The sequence below is a fragment of the Phalacrocorax aristotelis genome, chromosome 3 (genome assembly GCF_949628215.1).
Source record: "Phalacrocorax aristotelis chromosome 3, bGulAri2.1, whole genome shotgun sequence".
NCBI classification, from domain to species: domain Eukaryota; kingdom Metazoa; phylum Chordata; class Aves; order Suliformes; family Phalacrocoracidae; genus Phalacrocorax; species Phalacrocorax aristotelis.
The window spans coordinates 6681636-6705925 of NC_134278.1; the positions used below are offsets into that span (position 1 = coordinate 6681636).

Below are 24290 nucleotides of genomic sequence, written 5' to 3' on the forward strand. Positions count from 1 at the left end.
CAAATTTCAAAGTCAAAATCTTCATAAAAATCAGAGGACTACTCAGGAAAACTGCAATTAATACATGAGAGAATAGTTTACTATTGATAGGGCTGATACTGCCACCTATTTTTAAGAGTCCCTAATGCTTTCCCTGATGACACCCTGGTTTCAATCCAATATAACTTTTGCCAGACTTTAAAAGGGGAGCTCTTCAACACAGGCGTCCACCTTCTTTATTCATCCAAAGTGATTCAGACATCCAAAGGTTTATCTTGCAACGCAATCAACCACTGAAGTCACTGCTCCCCCGAATTCTACAGTTTAAAACAGAAGAAAAGCAGAGCTTAAAAGGGAACAGAAATGCAAGGAAGTGACCTGATTTCCTCAGAGTCAACAGTCAGGCTAAAAATAGACTCCTGAACTCCTCAGTGCCAGCTTAGTCAAACCATTGTCAAATAAAACCACTTTTGTTTGTCCAAGTGTTCAGAATTCCACTGTCGTGGAGTATGCTCCCTATACGGGTGATTACGTGAGGATATACACAACATTCTTGTACATAAAAATACAGATATTCTGCAGGCGCAGTTCCAAAGATATTCCCCCAGCCCTCCTGTCATGCTCTGCTGGGAAGACCTGCTTGGAAATTCTGTCCTTCAGTTTGTGTCTTTTTTTTTTTTTTTCTTTAAGTAGAACTTGGTTACTTCCCCCACGAGTCAGAGAGTTCAGCGTGTGTCTTTATTTGATGGGTTAATTGTTAAGTGGAATTAAGCAGCAGAATGTGCTTTGGTCGCATATTTTCAGGGACTTGGAGAATATCATCTCCTCCCTCGCTGGAAGTCGAGGAGGCAATGCAAGGGCAGCTGTGCTGCTCGCTGGGCTTTTATACCGGTGCTATTCTTAGCTGTTATCAGCCGCGGTGCCCGGGGCCAATCAGCGCCCAATGCCTGCAAGAAACTCTGCTCCCGTCCAAACTTCATTCTCTGCAATCTCACAGGGAGGAGCCAAATGACTGTGAATTTGCTGCTCTGAACTTCCGCTGTTCATTATACGGGCTCATTAACACACGGCAAAGCACTAGCACACCAAAGTACACAAGCAGTTAGGACCATTATGAAGTTACTGAATTAAGAGATAAAGACCCTACCTATATTTTGTGAAAATAAGTACATTTAAGGTGCCTCACAAAGCCTAAGAAAGCATGCAATCCTACAGTATGAGAAATATATAAAAAACAATCTATTTTTTACAAAGGTGATGTTTCTTATGTCACCCTGTAACTATGCACTATGTAACTAGAAACTACTTATTCCTGATTATTTACAAATCCATGTGGTCACCAAAGAAAGGGAGGAAAGATTGGTGCCTCTTCAAAACAGGCCACAGGGTATTGAACAAATTTTTGATACTGGACCTTTGTCCAGTACATTTGTTCAGTATCTGGGTGAGCAATTGGCTGACAGGTCGGGCTCAGAGGGTCATAGTAAATGGGGTTACACTGGGCTGGCGGCCAGTCACTAGCAGGGTTCCACAGGGATCCATTTTGGGGCCAGTACTCTTTACCGTCTTCATAAATGACTTGGATGCAGGACTGGAAGGAATACTAATGAAGTTTGCTGACAACACAAAATTGGGAGGAGCTCTTGACACCCTCAAGGGCAGGGAGGCCCTGCAGAGAGATCTGAACAGGCTGGAGAGCTGGGCAATCACCAACCGTATGGAGTTCAACAAGGGCAAGTGCCAGATTTCACACCCGGGGCACGGCGGCCCTGGCTGTACAGACGCCTGGGGAACGGGGGGCTGGGGAGCAGCTCTGCGGGGAGGGATCGGGGGGCTCTGGCTGACGGCAGGTTGAACACGACCCAACAGCGTGCCCTGGCAGCCAAGGGGGCCAACCGTGCCCTGGGGGGCACCGAGCCCTGCATCGCAGCCGGGCGAGGGAGGGGATTGTCCCGCTCTGCCCCGCGCTGGGGCGGCCTCACCTCGACTGCTGTGGGCAGCGTTGGGCGCCGCAGGACATTGAGGGTATAAAGGTACCAAAGAGTGTCCAGAGGAGGGCCACAAAGCTGGTGAAGGGTTTAAAGGGGAAACCATACAGGGAGCAGCTAAAGTGACTTGGTTTGTCCAGCCTGGAGCAGAGGAGGCCGAGGGCAGCCCTCATGGAGCTCTGCAGCTCCCTCCCGAGGGCAGGAGGAGGGGCAGGCGCTGATCTCTCCTCTCTGGTGACCAACGCCAGGACCCGAGGGAATGGCAGGGAGATGTGCCAGGGGAGGGTTAGGCTGGGTATTAGAGAAAGGTTCTTCCCTCAGAGGGTGGTGGAGCCCTGGAACAGGCTCCCCAGGGAGGCATCACGGCACCAGCCTGGCGATATTCAAGAAGCGCTTGGACAAGGCCCTCAGAGACATGGTGTGAATTTGGGGCTGTCCTGTGCAGGGACAAGAGCTGGACACGATGATCCTTGTGGGTCCCTTCCAACTCAGGACATTCCATAATCTTTTTCACAGAAATATGACCTTATAGTAACTTCAGATTTTGTGATATTGATGGTGGGGCTAGACTGCTCAGACACAACCTCCACGGCCATGTTAGATGCCCTGGGGTATGCTGCCTAGCCTGCAGCAGTTGCTTTTCATAGGATCAGACCTCTTACATGTTACAGCAGCTGAAACACTTCCCCAGCTAAGAGAGCTGCTCTTTTTCAGATAGTATTTGGTCAGCTTCATCGGGCGATCAGAGTTCCCCATTAGCGGATCTACAACTTAATGACTGACCTCCAAGAAATACAGACTGTATGAATTCCTTAAGAGAGTCTATATTGGGTCCCAGGGTGTTTCATTCAAACAGATTGTCTCTGAGGTTTGTGAACTGCCATTTCTAGCCAAAGTAAGAATTAATCCTTCTCCATATTCAGCTTCTGTTCTACCATGGAAACAGAAGAGAAGAGCAAGCAGCTCAGACTAATGTTCAAGAAATTTTCTGTCTGACAGACAATCATTAAAAGAGACTTCATAAATTTTACACAGATGAATCTCCAAATCCAAATAATCTTCAAACCTCATGTATGGAGTATGCCCCAAAATATCTTGAGTAATATCCCACCCACACTGAACACTCAATGAAGAGTGCAATACTCTTAACTAATTTCAGCGCGGCCTCATTTTCAGCCTGAGCATGCTACTGTTTAGAAATATCCCAGAAATCTCACTAAGACCCACTGAGCAGACAGCACATTAACTGTGATCCACACTGAATCACTTGATTAAAAATACTTGCCCTTTAGAATATTCATCTGACAAGTTTGGTTTTCTTTAGTCCCCAAAATGACACAGAGACTGAAACACTAGAAAATGAAATTAAAATACAGCAATTAGTTTCTTATAGTTTCATATCTTACATCTACATTTATCTATGATTTCTCTATATGAGAACATTTTAGTTAACCTCTCCAACTTCATAAAGCAAAGGATGGCATTTTATTGTTGCCCACTGAACATCCTCCTACTTAAAAACTAAGATTCTTCTCTAAATATTCATCAGCTTTTAAAAAAAAAGTCCTGCTTTCTATTCTCCCTTTTCCCAAAGCACTGAAGTATTTAAGTAGAAACACAGTTTTATTAACTTAAAATTATTGAGAAATACATGAGTACTTTTAATGGATAAGCATCGGAGCATTCGGCATGCAGCAGCATTAAGCTCCTGGATAATTTTTTTTTAAACAACTGGGATATGAGCGCAGTCTTAATTCTTAATGGACCTTCTTGATGGCCTGTGAGAAAGCCCATAGTATATACAAAAAAGGTTACCTTCCATGTCTGAATCACAGTGTGATTAAAAAAAAAAGAAAAGGCTAATAAAAAGGACTTTTAGGTCTTAGGGTGACAAACCCACTCTATGAAATTCAAATTCCTGAACTATTTTTCCAGCAGTTATCTGGAAAGGTTCTAGCTAATAGACATTAAAATTAGGACAAATTTCTAGGGACATTAAGAAACAAAACTATAAGTTTAAATAATTTCTCCTGGTATTCTTACTTAATGACAGCTTGCCAGTATTATTTAGACACCTCACTGACCAGTCACATGCCATTTCGGTCTACCAGAGACCCTCTTGTAATGAGGAGCCACCGAAGTATTGGTGTTACAGGTATCGGTGCACATGTTTATAGAGCACACACAAAAGATCCATTCTGTAGGGCAAGTATAACACACTTCTGCTGGCCAGAGTTTTAATCAAATACATTTTAAAAGAAATCAAAAAATGGTCCAAATACATGTGAGCAGAGGTCAGAAGAGAGATTAGATACCTATATAGTCAGATGCAAAACTTCCACTCCTTCCACTTGCTTCTCAACCAGTCCTCAAGCTACAGGCATACAGTGTTGAGCTTCAGGTGCTAAGATTGCCCAGAGAACAGTAACAGAGGCAAGTGAACAACCCCATCTAAATGTCAGTTAAGGATCCGGACAGAAGCCCTTCAAAGCTGTTGAACTTAGGATTCAGGAATGGTACCCATGAGAGCTCTTAATGCCAATGGGACGGCAGGAGTTAAGCCCTGCTGGCGCTCTGCAGGCAGACTAGGGAACCATGCAATGATATTAGAGAAAACATTATTGTTGCTGAAAGAAAGAGAGGTGTCAGGATAAGTGAAAACCTGTGAAAAGCATGGAGAAATTAATGAAGCTTTTTCTGACTGACTCTAACTTGTGTTTACATCAGGACATTTCACCTCAAATAGAATTATGTGTTTACTTAAACAATCATAGGCATCTTAAACCAGGAGGTTATTAAAAGAATCTTTTTTGCTGCTTGTTTAGTCTAGCTATAAAAGTAGAAGCAACCTGAGACAGGCTGCAGCTGTGAAAAAAAGGCACCTCTGTGGAAAGAAGGTATGTGCAGAAGGGAATTACTATGACGACTGGAAGAAATGGAGACAAAAAGGATTGGCTGGTTTAGCCCAAAAACATCTGAGGATGTCTAGGCCTAAACTGATTTTTAAAAAGCGCTGAACGAGTAAATGCTAACAGACCATGCTGGCACAAGAACAAGGATGTACTAGCTGCACGTGAATAAATGTCATTTGGTAATTAGAGTAAGGTGTCAAACCATCGGAGCAGTGATGTTCTGAAACAGATTTCCAAAATGAATAATAATGGCCACTTAGTTTTTTAGATTGACCTTGATCAGTTTATAAATTATGCATTACATGATGAGGCTGCCTGTGACAGAAAAGGGCTCTGTTTCATGTCCCAAAAGGTCACCTCCAGTCCCATGAAGTTTTTTTCAGATTACCAGGATACCAGGAAACAAAAACAAAAACAAAAAAAATCTTGGAGAACGTGCAAAGTTTTCTACCTTCCTGTACCTCATTTTTTGTAAACATATAAACAGGAAAATATTGGTTTTCTCTTGGGAGATGTTTCTTGAGTTTTACTTCATTAACACCTGTAGACTGCTTTGAGGTGACTGCATGGAGGCTGTAACAGAAAATCAATTAACTCATGAACCAAAATCTTGGTTTCAAACACTGCTTGCCTATACCGACACCAGAGCTGTGCACTAACCAGCTCGCTTCTCTGCTATTCCTAATTGTATCATTATAACTTCACAAAGGTCAACAACATCTTACGACATTATCAGAGATGTACCAACTGTAAAAAGTCAACCATCATTCTATCATTAATTGATATGAAAAGGATCATCCAGAGGTCTAAATATAAAAATCACACTGGCAGATAACAACTCAATGACTCGTTTTAGTGACAAGCCACCTCCTTTTTTTTTTTTCTTTCCTACAGAAGGTAATTTCATACAGCTTTGTAACATTTGCCATTAAACACTTTTAAGCATTTAAAAAATTGCCACTGGTACAGAAAAAATATTCAGGTGTTCCTTGTCAGCCACAATTACAGTGTATGAGAGAATACTGAAACTATTTCTAATGAACCAGTAAATACAGAATCACAGAATGGTGGGGGTTGGAAGGCACCTCTGGAGCTCATCCCGTCCCACCCCCTGCTTGAGCAGGCACACCCAGAGCAGGGGGCACAGGGCCACGTCCAGGCGGGGTTTCAATGTCTCCAGGGAAGGGACCCCACAGCCTCCCTGGGCAGCCTGTGCCCCTGCTCTGGCACCCGCACAGGGAAGGGGTTTTTTCTCATATTTCAGTGGAACCTCCCGTGTTGCAAATAGTGCCCGTTGCCCCTTGTCCTGTTGTTGGGCACCACTGAAAAGAGTCCGGCCCCATCCTCTTGACACCCACCCTTCTGATATTTACAAGCACTGATAAGATCCCCCCTCAGTCTTCTCTTCTCCAGGCTGAACAAACCCAGGTGTCTCAGCCTTTCCTCATAAGGGAGATGCTCCAGTCCCTTGGATGATCATCTTGGTAGCTCTCCGCGGGACTTGCTCAAGCAGTTCCCTGTCCTTCTTGAACTGGGGGGCCCAGAACTGAACACTCCAGATATAGTTGCAGAACAGTGGAATATTTCCCTCCAGTACAGGGTCTTATGACCCAAAGAACAACAGCAGATTTTCTTTTCACAGTTAAAATCTTAAGCTGTGTTTGAACTGCTACCTGAAAATTCAAACCTAGTAAATTCAGTTGGTCTTCCTCTTGTACTATGGTGTCTAAAAAAAGAGTAACAACAAAACAAATATAGTTGAAAGAAACATATATGGGGGTTGCTCTAAAGAAAAGGATAATGGTTGACTTAAGTTAAAGACATTGCTGGTTCTCAGTCTTGGAAAAATGCTAAAATGTGTTAAACTGTCCGGTGAACAGCTCAACCTCCAACATTGCAATGTTTGTTCACTGTTGTACTTCAGCTGCTGCTGAGTGTGGACACTAAATGAAAAAGGAAAAATAAATAGCCGGGGAGGGGGGAATGGGGTGGGGGGTGGAAATCAGTCTGGAGTTTGTTCCTAGAAACCCATTATCAGAATTATCTTCTAGTCTAATCCAGTAACCCAGGCTTTTGTATTTAAACTGTCACTGGTGGCATTCAGTTTATTTAACTTCAGGTGACCATGCCATTGTATGCAGTGAAAGTTTATGGCTTGATTGAGCTGCCTAAACCTAGACATCCAGCAGCATTTGAGAGGCCCCAGGACAGCTGAGGAAATCTGTAGGTAGATTTCTCTCTCCGTATGGGAGACCTGTTGCCTTCTGCAGAGGCAGCTGGAGGCCAGGAGGAAGCCTTAAGGCATCTAAAGCAGCCCTGGATGCTGGTGGTTGGAAAACTGGATTAGGCCCCACTCAATACAACTCACGGAGTCTCTAGAACAAGTAACCTCACCCTACAGCTGATGCCTAGATATCCTGCAAAGACATAGTTAATAACTTAGCTTATAGAGACACCTTAAGTCAGGTGAGCCAAATCCAATCCTCAGTATCTAAAGAAAACAAAAAGCAGAACAGAAAAGCAGTTTTCCTCTTGCAGATTCTACAATAATTGACATATATCATTACCAGTCGCTTTGCAGGGACTATCTATTACTTTGTGTTTGTAAAACACCAGTCTCAGTAGAGCAGCTCTTCAGGTACTTCTGCAATAAACAATTAAAAATAATACAAATCCCTCTATATTGGACAGAAACCATTGAACAGCCAACAGTACTGCTACACAGATAAGTTGTCAGGGACAGCAAAAAAGTAATCAATCCACAAATCCAAACATTTTCATCTTCTAAAGCGTAACAAAAAGAACTGAGATGTTTCAAAAGAAAAAAAACAAACAAACAATCCAACCAACCAGGCTGGGATAATGGTTTTATTTTCAGAACATCAAAGAGGGAGTCACAAAAAGAATATTGTAAGGAAAAGAAACAAGTAAATAAATCCCATTTTAATTTTCTCTCAGTATGACCTCCATATTTACATTGTATTTGCTATTGCTGCAGTCTCTGTGCAGTAACAATTTCCTAGACAATACGGGTCCGTATTTTGAAGCTGTTGCTACGCTACTGTGCTATACCCAGCCACAGTCGCTGCTGGAGCCAAACACTGAAGGTGGCACGGGAGTGTCAGCTGAAAATTGATTTATGGACCTTTCTGGAGGCAGAAAAGGTGCATGAGCAAGGCACAGACTCAGCAGAGGTCAGAAGCAAGACCTTTTACCCTTTGTATCCAAAAGATTAAGCAAACTGCTACGCCTTGCTGGTAAAGCACACGTTCTGTTCATGACTGATAGTCGGGGAAGTGGGTGTTATCTGTAACAGAACTGCCATTTGCTAATCTTTTCATGCACAGAGTAATTCAGATAAGCATAAATCAAGCTACGAGGAGACCCACAACACAGCTTTTCTCCTCAGAAATAAGGGTTACATAGCTATTAGGTTTATATGTTAAGACTTAAGAGATTACCAGTCTCCTATCCATGACAGGGTCTAGGAGGTAGCCATAAAGCCATGCTGTGTCCCCAGAGTACGGGGCAGGGACATCTCTACAGGTGCATCTCTGTTTTCTGAGTTAGCAGAACCAAAATTGGTGATAGTATGCTCCACATCGGCTTTATACCACAGAATTTCTCTGACTTCAAAACCATCCTGTTTTCAGTGATGGGTGATCAGAGTCTGATCACATCACTCGGAGAAACTTCATGCTCTTGAAGTCAAATGGCAGGCACAAATGGTGCAATCGTACTGCGGTACAGCTGCCTGAAAACAGGCAAGTAATAAATGGTGGAGACCATTACAGAAGCATTTATTGGGAAAATACCAGGGCTAGATGATGAACTTCGTAATCCTAAACAAAATGTTAACGGATACACAAACATGCTATAATACAGCAGATGAAGTATCCTGACCAGAGGGTTGGACAGATGATAAATTAGAGAGGCACTTGCTGTAGTAATTTGTGTTGGCACTGCTAAATTCACTACTTGTACCTGAAAACTGGAGCTTAAGAAATATACAAGTTAACTGGAGAGAGACTGGAAAAGGTCAGAAAAACCACCCTAAGACAAACAACCCCGCCAACACACCAAACCACTCAAAGTTTAGAAATGATGACTCAGGCTTGAAGGCAGGCTGAAAGAATTTTAATAAAGGAAAATATGAGTTTCAGGAAAATAATTAAGCATTGATAGAAACTAACTGGTACAAGTGCCTAATCTGCATCACTGAATGTTTTCAAAGAAGCATCTGTTCAGGATAGTCTAGATAAGACTGAGAGCAGGAAGACCCATCTTATCACCTGATATGCCTGACTTGTATTTCTATACTTAACTGTACTTGCAAACTATCTTAAGTAAGACTATTTGCAGCAAAAGGATCCACTAATTTCATTAAAATTATCAAAAAAGGCATCATGTTAGGATATTGGCTCCCCTTTAGTCATTTCTTGCCGTGCATGTTAACTTCAGCACGTTGCATCTGGGTCTGTACATCTGCCACGACTGGAGAGGTCTGAAAGTCGTTCTTGGATCTTTTCCTTGCTCAAGTTGCTCAGTTAACACCATTTAAAAGGTGGATTATGAATCATTTAACCTTTTTCTAAGCTTATCCATGAGACCAAAATAATATTTGCTTACTTCCATTACATTTATTTTAAAAAATATTTTTAAAATTGAAAATGTCACAAAAAGCCCAATTGCTATAATTTTATGTACATATAGAGAGTTACACCTGCCACCTGGCTTCAGCCAGAACTCCTTTTACTACCTGCAAACCTCAGTGGAGAAGATATGGTTTAACACCAGCTTTACGTGCTGTACTGGAGTCAATTAAAAGACTAGCCAGCTCGCATTGCTAAACAGGTATTTGGACACCCAATTGTGCTGGCAAATATTTACCACCCTAAAATTGCAAGTACAGTTGTTTTACTCTGTAGGCTATGAGTGTAGTAAGGAATATGTGGTTGAAAATTTGAAAAACTGATACTCTCATTAATGTCGATATCCATCCCTGTATTTGAAACCCCCTGCAGGGCTTCCTACTGAAAGCTACAAATGTTCACCTATGCTGGGTATTCTTTTACTTTTCATCTGCTTCTACAGAATGCTCAGTTCTGCTCAGCAAAGCACCAGAATAACCACTTACTTAAGACTGGGCATCCACATGGTTACATTATGTTTGGTTCTGCTCTTTTCAAATAATATATGCTAAAAATTAAGCTATGTCCTGTGACTTCACATTCTAAACTGTCACTACACATTCTTAACCAGAACTTTCTCAACAGACACCAATATACTCCATAAAACAACAGAAAAGCCAACTCAATGGGAAGGAGCATGATTTTTGTAGTGATACAAGCGATTAATCTCACTGTCCCTGTTAAGAACATGGTCTGTCACTCGTAAGAGTTTAGCTGAACTTCGTGAGCCAGTAGGGAGCTAGCACAGGGTTGTGCCATCAAGTTAGAGCCCTCAGACCTTCCTGACTTGGAAACAAGGGAGTGGGAAGCATCTTGTGGGAAAAACAGAAACCTCCTTCCTTTCCCAGCTACTGACTTAAAGAAATTTTACTAAAGGATGCAACAAACCCAACAGCTAGAAGTTTAAGTTCTGATGTACAGAGAAGTTAAAAGCAGTATCTTAAGAACAGTGTTCTTAAATATAAGCACTGGTATCCAGTGAGAGGACAGGAGGCAACAGGCATAAATTGACATCCACAAAATTCAATTTAAACGTAGGAAAACACATTCCTACCATGAGGGTAGGACACTGGAATTATCGCACAGAGAAACTGTGGATTCTTCGTCTTTGGAAATATTCAAAACTTGACCAGACATGGCCCTGAGCAACCTGCTTTAGGTGATCCTGCTCCAAGTAAGGAGTTGGACTAGATGATCTCCGGAGGTGCCTTCCAGCATCCATAATTCTGTTACCCCAGTGCAGTGATCCAACGTGCATGCTCATGATGCTAAACTACTGTACTAAATTTGTAATGTTTGCATAACACAAGGTGTTTATTGCTTGGGGTAAAGAATTACCGTCCTTCTTTGGGGAACTGTGCTCCTATGGCACAAGTGTGTACAGAGAGGGTATTATCTGAAGCCAATCTGTCTCAGGCCATCAGTAAACCAGAAGGGCAATAATTTTCTTCTGAAAAGAAAATAAAGGGACTATTCTTTAAATAACAACTCAAGCTTCAGAGAAATAAAATTTTAAAATTTTCAAAGAAACTCAATCTTCAGAACAAACACACTGCTAAAGAGGGAAATACAGCATACAGGTGAGAAGGTTGGACCTCTGAGCAACAGCTACAGTTAGGCCAAGCCATCCTACGCACTCAGTAAAACAGCCGGCAGGTCAGTCATATTTCTGTTCAAATTCCAAAGGCTTTTGTTTGAAGAAATCACAATGTTATTTAAAGAGCACTAAGGTGGGTGGGACAAGCCTGGACATGCGGGATTCACACAAACATCTCCATGTTAGTATGTGCTATGTTCTGCTATTAAAGGTACAGGGAATTCCTTGATGAAAGCCAAAATTTTTTACCTTATGGCACATCCTGGAATAGTCCACTGATGAGGACATAGGTCCCAAGTACTAAGATTCAGTGAAAGACGAGTGCATGTGATTTAAACATTTTCTTGGTGTCTAACAACACAGAACTGACTGCAGAAGAGATCATCCAGTCTGACTCAAACTACGATCCTAATGCAACAGCACTTAAAATATTCTGATGAAGTTAAATTTCTATTCTAGGCAGTGCACTGCAATTAAGCCAGCTAGATTGTAAGTTAGATACCATTTAATCTTCCTACTTTCTCTGGTTTTCAGCCAGCAGTGACCTCAGTCTGGCACTCACACTTCCCACCACTCACGGAGATTTATTAGTGCTAAAACAAAGGAAGGAGTAAATAGCGGCAGAATTGCTATTACTGCTATTGTCCCACATCAAAAGGCCCTGCTGTCACTGTTAACGTCTGCAGGAAAGTGGAAATCCAAAAGATGAACCCCATTTCAGAGCAACGCTGGCCTCAGGTGGACTAAAGACCACACCAGAAAGGAAGAGTCTATGAAAAATGGCCATCAACACAAGGGAGAGATTTGGTTCCTACACGCAAGAAGGGACAGCCCTCAGGTATTTCACAATTCTTGTTCTAGATTATTACTCTATGACCTTCCATTTTACAGGCTGACTTTTGCTATCTAGATAATTAAAGACAACAAAGCTGGCTCTGCACTCCGTGGAGTTAGTGCTTTATTACCTTGATACCAGAAAGAAAGAAAAGCAAAAATACAAAAACGAAATGTCATCAGTTTCTCAAGGAACAAAACGCTGTCATAGCAGTTCAGTTCAGCCGCCCAGACAGAAGCATCCAGTGCCCAGCCCACCGGGCCTCCAGCTCCTGCCGGAGGAGGATCGCAGTATGGCCACCCAAAAGCCTGACACCTCATCCTCCAGCCAAGCAGGGACATCTTGGGGCTCAAGGACATCTCAAAGGGCACATGGCGCTTCATGTTTAGGCAAGTGAATAGAGCCCAAAGTTTGTGCTTCTCTCTAGACTAGCCAATAAGCCCCTTTATGGGATACTCACCTATGTTGCACGACAAAAGCAAAGAAAGGAATTCCTCAATCTTTTCTCCATGACAGTTCTTTTAAAAACACCCCTCTTCTCACTTTTCAGAAATGCAAGTTAACCCCATCATCTCTGCTTGAATGGGAACACCTGCACACATTTTCTTTTTTCGTGCATGGAAAAAGAGGACGCCACTACCTTGAAACAAGACCAAGGTGAAAGAATAAGGAATGAAGACATTATTTTAAAGTCAAAATACAACATTCACGTTGCTAACACCATGAAGTTACTAACAAACAAAATATACTCAATTGCTGCAACTTTTAGGACATGCATGCAGAACTACAAGCAGAGATATGAACTGGAAACAACACCATAGATATTACTTCGCCCATATAAATAATGTATTTTTAGCAACAACGATGATCCAGTCACAGAAATAGCACAGCTTCTGCTTCAGAGAGTCATACAGTGCAAGTGCTATAAAGACAATGAAAAGGCCAAGTGCCCTCACGCATGGCTCTCGCAGCCTGCTTCTACAGAAATCAGTAGCAAAACCCCTTGTGGCAGTACGCATGGACCCAGAACGGTTCACAAGCCAGCAATTAGTAGATGCTCCCTCCCCTGAAGGATAGACACCTTTTTAGAAGAGCAGCTGCAATTATAATGAAATTCAAGAGAAACGGCTGATGTTTTATGGTTGGTCTTATGCAGAAAAAGACTAAATAACCTGATAGCCATTTCTGGTTTGGTTGGTTGGGTTTTTCTTAAATGTCTCAATAATTTAAATGATCTACCTTCATGCAAAAATTAGGAAAAGCAATCACAAAGGATTTTCACATAGAGAAGGGAGACATGAAGGGGGAATAACATTAAGCTTTCACCTATAGGAAGACATGACACAAAGGAAAAATATTTAAACTGTAGCTTTCTTAATGTACTTTAAAGATTCTGAAGATTCTGTTGACACTTTATGGAATCGATCTCATTTATCCTACAAGTAAATGTAGGATAACTGTTTAACTAACTCAGTTTTCCAAGAAATCCAAGATTTATAACGGAAACCAAATAAAGTATTAGGAGAGCCCACCAAGCCATTTGATGTCTCCTAGCTCATACAAGGTAATCAGCATCTCACATCAATGCAAAGGTTATAGTGTGTTCTTGCTTAAACAAACTAAATTAACAAAATACAGATGTTGCTGAAAACATTTCTCACTATGTGTGGTCACAAAATCTCTTATCCTGCTTTTAAAGCACCTCCGGAACTGAGAGATGGATTCTGATAATCTTATTTATGTTGAGAAGTGACAAACTTCACCAGACTTCTGTTGAAATAACAGAGTATTACAGCCATGGTCTGTGGTCCTATTCAAGGGAAACAAGAACTTGAGAATTCATTTCTTATGTAGTGAAAAAGGAGGAACCATCAGGTCTGTGTTACGGCCTAACAAATGCTGAGAAAGATTGAATACAAGAGCTTTTATGGAGGGAATTATAGTGGTTATTTTAGAACACGTGTGTTTATGGTTTAGAAATTTAAGTAATACTTTACAAGGTTAGAGAAAATGTGAAAGTCTCTTCAGTAATTGAAACCTAACTTGAAATTAATGAAAAATGCATGTTAAAATTATCACAGAAATACATTAATCTAAATATTGAAATAAATAAAAGACCCTTTCAGGGATGAGTATCTGCAGAAACTTTATTGCCATTATTTAAACTATGTATTTGCTTTTCTTTATAGCATTAATAACTATCACTTTTGAGCTATTAGCTACTAGACAGTGAAATGCAGGGATCACTGAACTAGCTTAAATAAACCAGTTCAAGTAGTACTAGTCTAGCTGTAACAGCAGGGAGCTACCACAGAGTAAGTGAATTGCAGCAACAATCAGAATACTTCCACCATACTCATACTTCCACTTGAAATGAAGAAATCCCAGGCATCTCCACACAACACAAATCTCCTTCTGCACCTTAGGATGTAAGAGGTAAGTGATGGCTCGGGCCCCTGCAGCACACAGGCAGCAGGGCTGGGAACAAAGCAGCAGGTAGCTGTATTTTACTCATTTGGAGGACACACAGATTGATTTGGGGTTTAAAGCTACTGTGTTCTTTGGAACACCAAGCTCTTACCTTTACAAACAGGAAAATACCATATTCTTCCTGAAACTTGTCTGTTTCTCCGAAGTTATTGTTAAGAGGGAACTTGAGGGAAGTTGGAGAGTTGGAGGAAGTGCTCTGGCTCCGACGCAACTGGAAATCCAGAGGATAATGCGTGTTGCTCTCAAACATCATGCCCTCTACGTCTTTATCTTCCACAGTTGGGCTCATCAGGTCCATTTCATGGTATGGGTGGTCTTCTTCAGCACCATGGTGAGAACTATCCTCCCCATCAGCCCCATGCTGAGAGGCCGCAGAATTACTACAGCTATCTTCTGAGCCCTCTTGACTACTAACGGTGCTCTCTGGGAGAGTAGTGATGGAGGAAGGAGATGCTGGATCTTCCTGGTCATGTTCATAAAGATTATCCCCTTTGTCTTCCTCAGACTCTGGAATCTCATAAATAGTGGTGGTGGTAACGTTTTGATAAACATCAGTAAAGACCTGATCTTCCATGACTGCTGGCTGGTGAGTTTGCCTGCCTTCTGGTACCTCAAAAGACTACAATCAAAGAGAGATGCTGACAGACAAATGCTCTTCAGGAGGAAGCGGAGCCTGTGGTATGCTTTCTGAATGCTCTGCGACACATGGCAGATCTCCAACAATCATTTACTGAGAGCTTTAAATCAACAACTACACCTCCACTGAAATAAAAGATAGGCTGTCTCACTTTTAACCCCTTTGTTGATCTGACTGCTGGTAGCTGTATCTTCAGAGCTGTAACCACTTTTTGTTCTTCCAGATACAGCCCGGCCAAGTATAGTGAAAAACAGCTGAAGCACCCATCAGTACTAGAAGCTATGGTAAAAAATATGTTTTCTTTCACAGGAAGTCAGAAATAGTTTTACTGAAATCTTATGTACATTTCGTGTGAAGAGATAGAAATGCAGACTTCGCCCATGTACTTGTATTTGCAACACAGAAAAGGCTAGCTTCAAGGGGAAGCAAGGCAAAACTGCCTCAACAATACAAGCAATCTGCAGCGTTTCAGTGGTTATTTATATCATTATCAACAAATGGTGATCGTTTACAAAAAGCTACAAATAAAAACAATTATAAAGTGGTATGTCCACAAGAAAAAAGCATCAGACTTGAACTCTTTCCAGTTTTGCCACTCATTCACTTCAGGACCTTGAACCAGTCACTTCACATTTAGTGACTTCATCCTCTCATCTACAAACTAGGGCCAAAACTGTAAAAAATCTTCTGAGCTGCCTTGGAATCTAGGAGAAGAAAGCACTGAATAAGCATTAACTATTATTACGTATAATTAATATATCAATTACTTATAATCACATTTAGGTCATCTATCTCCATGCCGTAAGACATGGACCCAAATTTCCAAAGTTGGGTTAATGTCACTTGACTTCAGCAATCTAGTTAGCCACCTTGTCTCTACAGTTCCTTTCCTGTAAAGAATGGAGACACACAAAACTCCACAGAACCTAAAGCACATGAATACTTCCAGCTCTAGCATAAAATGAACTGCCCTCAGAGCATCTGAAATCAATGCAGTTGAGACAGATTAAAGATCAAATCTGAATTTATCTGAATTTATGAGAATTTCAGAACTTACTGACTAAAGACTTTTTAGCTATATGTTTACTGCATCTGGATTATGTAGATTATTATCAGAATTCTTAAAATCTAATTATATCTAATGTTTTGGGTTTGAGCCAAAAGGAAAAATAAAAATGTTTTCCTCTTGACCCATCCTTGCAAATTCCTGAGAGGCAACTGCCACATCCAGGTCGGATATCTAAAAGAAACACAGAGGAGAGGTTAGATATAAAGATTATAATTCCAGCCATCTCCAAACAGAACGCCCAGGGGAACACGTGCTCTTTCACATGGTAGAGCAGCAGGTGCTGCCTGCCTGAGATTTATGATTGTAGTTTACGGTCATTATTCTTATATTGAACATTTTAGACTACTAATAAAGTTAAATATCAAAACCACACCAATGCTTCAGTTTATTAAATTTGGATTCACCTTCTAAGGCCCCTAGATAACCCCAGAAGTGCCAAAATCATCATCACAACCAGGTTTAACCACTCTAACAGTGAGTAAAAACACTACAGCACAATTTCAATTCCCGACATGGAACCAGCAATACAGCACAAAGACACATAGTACCAGAGATCAATGAGACCTCTTATCTCATGAGCGCATCTCTGGCCTGCTGCAGCTCAAGGATATGCAACCCATATCAAGGCCTAACTTCAGCTGGTCCTACCCATAGATTCCTGCCTGGCACAAGTGGTCCATCAGCAAACAGAATGGAGCACACCTCCTCTTTACGTTTTCTGTATGTAACTCAGCCACAATTCTTCACGTGGACATCCTAAATAAGAGACACTGAAACGCACGCTGTGTAATCTGTATTGCAAACTTCTAGCGTACAAGACCAGCTATTAGGCTAACGATCAGACTGATTTAAAATCGTGAGCTTAAATTACTAAAGCTCAAGAAACTTGGGAAAAATCAATTAGCCGACTAGAGACTTCTATCATTTTAGTATTTTATTACTATTTTTTACTTTTAAGAAAACATTTGCATTTCTTCACATTTTGTAGAGACACAAATGTGTTTCTACCTGATTCTGTTCAATCTGCTCTGAGCATAGCCTTGATAAGCAACTCCCACTGACCTTCAACCCCTCCCGACAAAGAGCATTTGCAGGATTAAATATGCTGGGATCATAAAAATTCCCTGCTTAGTCACTCTGCTGGCAACTTGAGAAAGAAAAGAGAGCACAGAGACGTTCGTGACACAAAACAAAGAGCAAAGTCCAGCTGCATAGTATTAAATCAAGCAACTGATTTTTTTTCCCCTCCACAAAGAAGACACTAGCAGGATGCAGCAGCACCTGCTGGAGGGTATAAAATATCACAGGTAAAATAAGCAATAAGAGCGTAATGTATGAATATTGTTTAAAATAAATAAATACAGTTGATGTGGATTTCATTAGTCAGAAATATGAGTTACCTAAGTTCTCCTTTCCTTCGCCCCCGTCCAAGGGCAAAGAAAAGTACCACCCAGCTCCAAGATCCAGGCTTCACTCTTGTGACAAAGCCCCACAGTAAACATGACCACACTAAGAATTTATCCAGGTAAAAATCAGTTGCATTTCAAATCACATTATACGAACCCACCGCTGATTTACAACCCTTACTTTTCATCTTCAGAGAAGACAGAAATAATTTTTGTGCCACAATTCACAAGTTATGTGATAACAAAAGAGACCAAAACTGAGGCGCCCACATTGTGACCTGGGACACCAGCATCCTGGCCTGCTCCCGTGTCCTGTGCCGCTCCCTCCCTACTCCCCAGCCAAAAATGCTCCACTTCCAGCAAAGGGGCAGGGCGGAGCAGCTGTGCGCATGTGCATCCAGTGAAATGGGACTTCTCTCCTGCAGAGAAGTGAAAGAGGTTGTAATAGGCAGAAGAGCAGAAAAAGATCTCAGCACCACTTTGCGCTCCATTCTCCACTGGAAAATGAAGCCCTCCCAGTACCAGTCCAAGCCCCACAGCCACAAGAATAGAAGATTACAAACCAGAGACTACCAATTTCATCCATTCCCGAAATTCCTCTGCTCTCAAATTTAGGTGGTATTGAACTAATGCGGTAGTTAGTAATAGCAATGCCTTCCACTGTTAGTTCTGTAATTCAAGTTGTGTCACTTATTGCTGCATGCACCATCCGCACCCACGTGAGCCATCTGGTAACACCGGCTACTTGCTTTGCAGAAATACGAATAACCACATAAACCATACGTGGCAAAATTGATATAAGGATAAAGAACATGAGCAACAGAATTCATTTTCAAGCTTTATTTTTTACTTCATGACTGAATTTCCATTTTTACTCTAACCTTATTCTTTTTAAAGCAAGAAATACCAGAATTAACATGACCATCACTCCAGTTAGTACACATAAGACACCAGTTGCAGTCGACCAGTATGATCTCTTAGGTCTAAAGTATCTTTTTCCAGCCATAAGAGAAGCAAGACAATTGAAGAGTTAGAACAGAGTTCTTTGAAACAGGTGAACCCGAAAGTGAATGATGGTAAACAACATTTTTTATGTTAGAGATTTTAGCACCCCATAGGGTCAGGCCCTTCATTTGCACTCAATGCAAATGCAACGCATTTGCGCTCAATGTAAAAATCATGAATGTTCCTGGACATTCAGGATGCTGGTTTTCGAAAAATAACTTTTTTTTTTCCTTTGTAAAGCTCAGACACTTCCAAAACTTTGCGACACGTAGTTCAAGTCCATTATCCAACTATGCAGTGGGCTCCGGGAGAAAGACTCTTCATGGTTTACAGACAAGGGACTTGCAATAAAATCGCACCACTTTGCTTTCACTCCTGACTGCACTAAATAGCTGGATAAAATCAACTGCAAACAAACTTTCTTGCATCGTTTCCAGCCTCAGCTTTTACTTACATGCTTAGCAGCGCCTCACCTCTTCACAGTTCATAAACAGTCATGTTTTATTCACTGCTGTTCTTGCACTAAACAACAAGAGGAAAAGACCTTTACTCCACATTCAGACCTTTCAGGAAGTCTCCGTGAAGGGGACTTTTCTATTTTGGTGCTCTGCTCTCTACAAGAATGAGACTCAAGTTCTTCTGCCCAGTTATTCCCACAGCCATTAACACTCACAGTCCTGCATAATAGGAACAGACTCTAAAACCCAGCACACTCTAGAGGTCCGAGCATCTGCAGCTCCCCACAATTTCTCCAAATGGGAATAATTTGGTGAGAAGGAGGGACAGAAATCTTCAGTATGGCCCTGTTCTGCTCCAGCCTTTGGACAGTCACATTTGGACACCCATGATCATCATTAGAACCACGCTGCTACAAAGTGGCACCTGATGAGGGATAAGAAGTTGCACAGGTATGACAACAGTTGAATCTGTATTGTATGCGTGCATATGGAGTTAATTTATCTTCTGAGGCACATGCTTCAGCTCAGTTTCATATTAACTCTTGACATGCACAGCTATAACAGTTTCTGTATTCTATTGTGTGTTCTTGGATGCAGGACTGGAAGGAATACTAATGAAGTTTGCTGACAACACAAAATTGGGAGGAGCTCTTGACACCCTCAAGGGCAGGGAGGCCCTGCAGAGAGATCTGAACAGGCTGGAGAGCTGGGCAATCACCAACCGTATGGAGTTCAACAAGGGCAAGTGCCAGATTTCACACCCGGGGCACGGCGGCCCTGGCTGTACAGACGCCTGGGGAACGGGGGGCTGGGGAGCAGCTCTGCGGGGAGGGATCGGGGGGCTCTGGCTGACGGCAGGTTGAACACGACCCAACAGCGTGCCCTGGCAGCCAAGGGGGCCAACCGTGCCCTGGGGGGCACCGAGCCCTGCATCGCAGCCGGGCGAGGGAGGGGATTGTCCCGCTCTGCCCCGCGCTGGGGCGGCCTCACCTCGACTGCTGTGGGCAGCGTTGGGCGCCGCAGGACATTAAGGGTATAAAGGTACCAAAGAGTGTCCAGAGGAGGGCCACAAAGCTGGTGAAGGGTTTAAAGGGGAAACCATACAGGGAGCAGCTAAAGTGACTTGGTTTGTCCAGCCTGGAGCAGAGGAGGCCGAGGGCAGCCCTCATGGTGCTCTGCAGCTCCCGCCCAAGGGCAGGAGGAGGGGCAGGTGCTGATCTCTCCTCTCTGGTGACCAACGCCAGGGCCCGAGGGAATGGCAGGGAGATGTGCCAGGGGAGGGTTAGGTTGGATATTAGGAAAAGGTTCTTCCCCCTGAGGGTGGTGGAGCCCTGGAACAGGCTCCCCAGGGAGGCATCACGGCACCAGCCTGGCGATATTCAAGAAGCGCTTGGACAAGGCCCTCAGAGACATGGTGTGAATTTGGGGTTGTCCTGTGCAGGGACAGGAGCTGGACGCGATGATCCTTGTGGGTCCCTTCCAACTCAGGACATTCTATGATCAATTCTATCATTCTGTTCAAGATGTAGTAAGGAAAACAATTCAGAAGACAGTGGCTGATGGAAGGCTTTGATCATCACACCATTTCACACATGAGTCAGCACATCCTTGAAGCAGGCCTCCAGAAATCCATTTGTTGCTCATCTAACACTGACCTGGATCTCACAGCCTGGAGGGGCTGGCTCATGATTCACCTTCACCCAGATTTTACTCTGCTACTGACTGTGTTAAAGGCATATTTAAAGCCAACACATCAGTAAATTTGACTCCGCGTAAGACAGACACTTCTCCACTTAGAAGCAGACAAGCAATATAAAGTTATTTTGCACAGGACACTCAACTCTCATGTTATCAGCAGCTTTTAATTGTTAAACATACCAGGAGTAGTCACTGTCAACAGACATTGGAGAACCTGCTTTACCTGCTGCAGGGCCTGAACAATTACTCCTGATTCGGATGTTCCAAAGCCCTTTATTTGTGGTCTTCCAGTTCCTTTTATAAAACTTTGTTTGCTTTGTGCTCCAACTCCATGGTTGGAAACTCCATCAGAATACCTGAGAGCCTAAGAAATACTGACTTTTTATTCGCCCAACTGCTCCAAGGAAAACATTTTTGTTTGCCTTTAAAATCTGGCATAATTTCAACACCCCTGTGAAACCAAGCACCCTTACCAAGCCCAGCAAACCGGCTTCAAGTGCATTTATAGCAGAGGCTCTACTAACCGACACAGAGAAGGCAGAGGCACTACGCCACTCTGTATCACCCTGTCACGCAGCCTTAGGGATATTGTTCCATAGACCGTTTGAGAAACAGCATGGTTAAGAGCCCTGTTTTGTTTATAGCCTCTATATAAAACTGATTTTTCAGGTTAAATGGGCATGAAAAGCTTAGTCTAACACAGTGCAAGAGCTGTTAGTCACCCAGCCCCTTTACGGTTTTATAAAACATCTTCCTATTTTTCTTCACCTCAACTATATAAAGATGCATCAAAACACAGTAAATGATGGATTTAAAAAACCATTCAGCAAAAATGGTCACAGAAATCTCTGCAACGTGGATAAAATTGAGAAAAAAATTGGAAAAATATAGGAAAATAATTCCCTTTAAATATTCCGTTATTATAACTCTAGGTAATGAAAATACCCTGCTTTTTCTTAAGAAAATACTTAAGACAAACATCTGAACTATTCAGGTGCACCATCTAGTTTTCATCCGAATAAATGAGTTACTTCCCTTCCACAACACTGCCAATAGGAGGGTATAGCTTCCCATCTAGAAATTAACTTTTGCTAAAGCTAGCCAAACACTGAGAATATTCTGAGGTTGCCTACCCTTCACTTCCTCTCACTCACTAAATTCCACTCTCACAAACAAAAGCGTGCTGTGGTTCTCAAGCTGCAAATGCTCAATTCTGCTACAGCAGTGAATCTGTACAGCTTCTGGCAGGATTTAGTATGGTCCAGGGCTTAGAACTGCAGCCTATACAGACAAGTGTGGGGTAGAATACAATACAGAGAGAGATTAAGGTGAGGGAAGGCAAATATCTTGGTAGTTCCCAGTTTTACTTCTCTTAATGCAACTATACACGTAACTCACCCATTTCTTGCAGGCACACACTGTAAATAGAACAAAGAGCTGTACTAAATATGTGATACTTGTCACCTAGCCCAGTTCAAAATCCAGAGTTGGTATGGCATGCTGCCTTTTTGATTTGTCAAACTGGACACATTACATTAGGCTGGGCTCATGAATAGGCAAAAAACCCAGAGAAGTTTCAAAGCACATGGGTAAAGGTAAACAAGAGATTACTCACACCTTTTAGGACTGAATAGCAAGTATGTTGCCAAACAAGGTTAGCAGAAAAGCGTCCATGCTAAAATTTGCCTGTATCTCTGCATAAAGTTTGTTACAAGACCTCAGTTGTAATTTGATGAAAGTGGCTAGAAGACTGCACCTGTTATACATTCCCTTAACCTTTAATTCACTCTGTGTAATAAATATTTTGAAGGAAATACAATAAAGTCATTCATAAAGGACACTTCGCTCCTCTACATGATCAACATGTGCTTATTTACAAAGCTGAATTACTGTAACCAAACCACGCTGTCCATCCCTGTCCCATTCCCCCCCGCCCAAAAAAAAAAAAGACAAAAAGACCTTGACTTGAACTTGACATATAACGTGAATAACTGCAAGAAGTCTTATCTAGCTCACCTAGCATTTTTTTTCTCTTTCATAATCCTGTGCTTTGCCACACCTGCTACATTCTGTAAATCAAGGTGAATCAGAGGTATGTCGCTTTATTCAGCCCGTTCTATCACATCTTTAGAGCCATTCCACAGCTGGCATGGACAGGTAGCACAACCCGCCAAACTCATACGTATGTGAAAGCTATTAGAAAGAAGGAAGCTCAAATCTACGCAGCATTCAGAATAAACATGCTAGCAGGATACACAGAACGAAGCTCAGATACTCTACCTATGTCCATCACAAAGCTACAGTCACATCTTTTTCTCAGCTTTTATGACGAAATTTAAAATGCAGTGACAATTCTGTATTACTGAAGGACACATTGTCCCACACAGAGCTGATTTCATTGTTATTCAGCACCAGTAACTTAACAGGTTTTGCAGAATTACTAACACCGTCTCTTAATAAGAAGGAAAACCAAGGAAATGTAATTATTTGCCTTAGTTTATGAAGCAAACCTACACCAGGGCCCAAAACAGTCCTCAACCCATCATAGCACACACTGCCTTCCTAAAAGCAGTACCAGCATTCAGAGTACTTTGTTCAACAACACATTCACAATTCCCTGCATGTATTCTAAGTTTAAGGATAAACCAGCATTGGCACATGAGAGCACAAAAAAGTCATACACAGGAAAGAATACGAACAGTCAACTTTCAGAGCTGTGTGGCCAAAAGGGAGCAGGAGCTCCGGCGAACAGATTTGTAGTCACACTGACAACCACCACGGCCTTGCAAAGGCCACAGCCTGGGGCTGGTGCGACGCCTGCAAAGGAGAGAAGTTACAGGCATCCTGGGAAAACACAGCACAACTCCCAGTAATGCACCCTGTCACAGCCTCACCTCGCCTGACCCCACGACATCCTTCTGCAGCTGCAAGGCGCCCAAGCAGACCCAGCAAACAGCCTGTGCCCCGAGCGAGCTCCGACCCCTTGCCAGCAGGCCTCACTGTCCCACCTTGGGGGCCAAGCCACTCGCATCCCAGCCTGGGCAGGGGGGGCCTAACGTGCCTCTCATAAAAACCTGTCTTCCCCTGCAACCCACCATGTCTCCCTGCCTGTGACAGCTGCCATCCACAGCACCCCTCAGCAACCCACGGCTCCCTACAACCCCCCTCACCTCAGGCCCCCATGGCTCCCTACAGCTTGCCTCACAGCCCTCACAGCCCTCCCCCCCCGCCATGGCTCCCTACAGCCCTCCCTCCCCTCAGCCCTCTCCATCTCTGCCCCCCACTCAGCCGCCCCCCGCACCCCCTCAGCCCCCTCCCCCCCCGCACCCCCTCACGTCTCACAGCGCGACGTCCGCTCCGCTAGAGCCAATGGGAGCCCCCGCCAGCGGGCCCCCAGCCAATCGCATCAGGCGGAGGGCGGCCCCCCGACGAGCTCCCCCCGCCGCTCATGGCCGTTGGGGGCCGGCCGGTCGGCGGGTGCGCAGGCGCTCTGCTCCTCCCCGTCTCCCCCCCCTCCCACCCCCC

At 42.9% G+C, this 24290-nt stretch overlaps 1 protein-coding gene and 1 long non-coding RNA gene across 3 annotated transcripts in view; one reads left to right on the top strand and one right to left on the bottom strand.

Annotated features, from left to right (window-relative positions):
- CLIC5 (chloride intracellular channel 5) overlaps positions 1 to 24290 on the bottom strand; it is a 92898-nt gene that overhangs the window by 68410 nt on the left and 198 nt on the right. The window contains exon 1 of one of the 2 annotated variants that reach the window (XM_075086636.1): positions 14584 to 15832. The exons of the other annotated variant lie outside the window; for it this stretch is intronic. Coding sequence (XP_074942737.1) covers positions 14584 to 15066 — 483 coding nt within the window. The 5' untranslated portion in view covers positions 15067 to 15832. Of the gene's footprint in view, positions 1 to 14583; positions 15833 to 24290 lie in introns of those variants that run through there. 2 annotated transcript variants of the gene reach the window in all.
- Positions 17160 to 22618, top strand: LOC142054283 (uncharacterized). The gene is made up of 2 exons (XR_012659475.1): positions 17160 to 19517; positions 19665 to 22618. It is a non-coding gene; the product is annotated as an uncharacterized LOC142054283 (long non-coding RNA).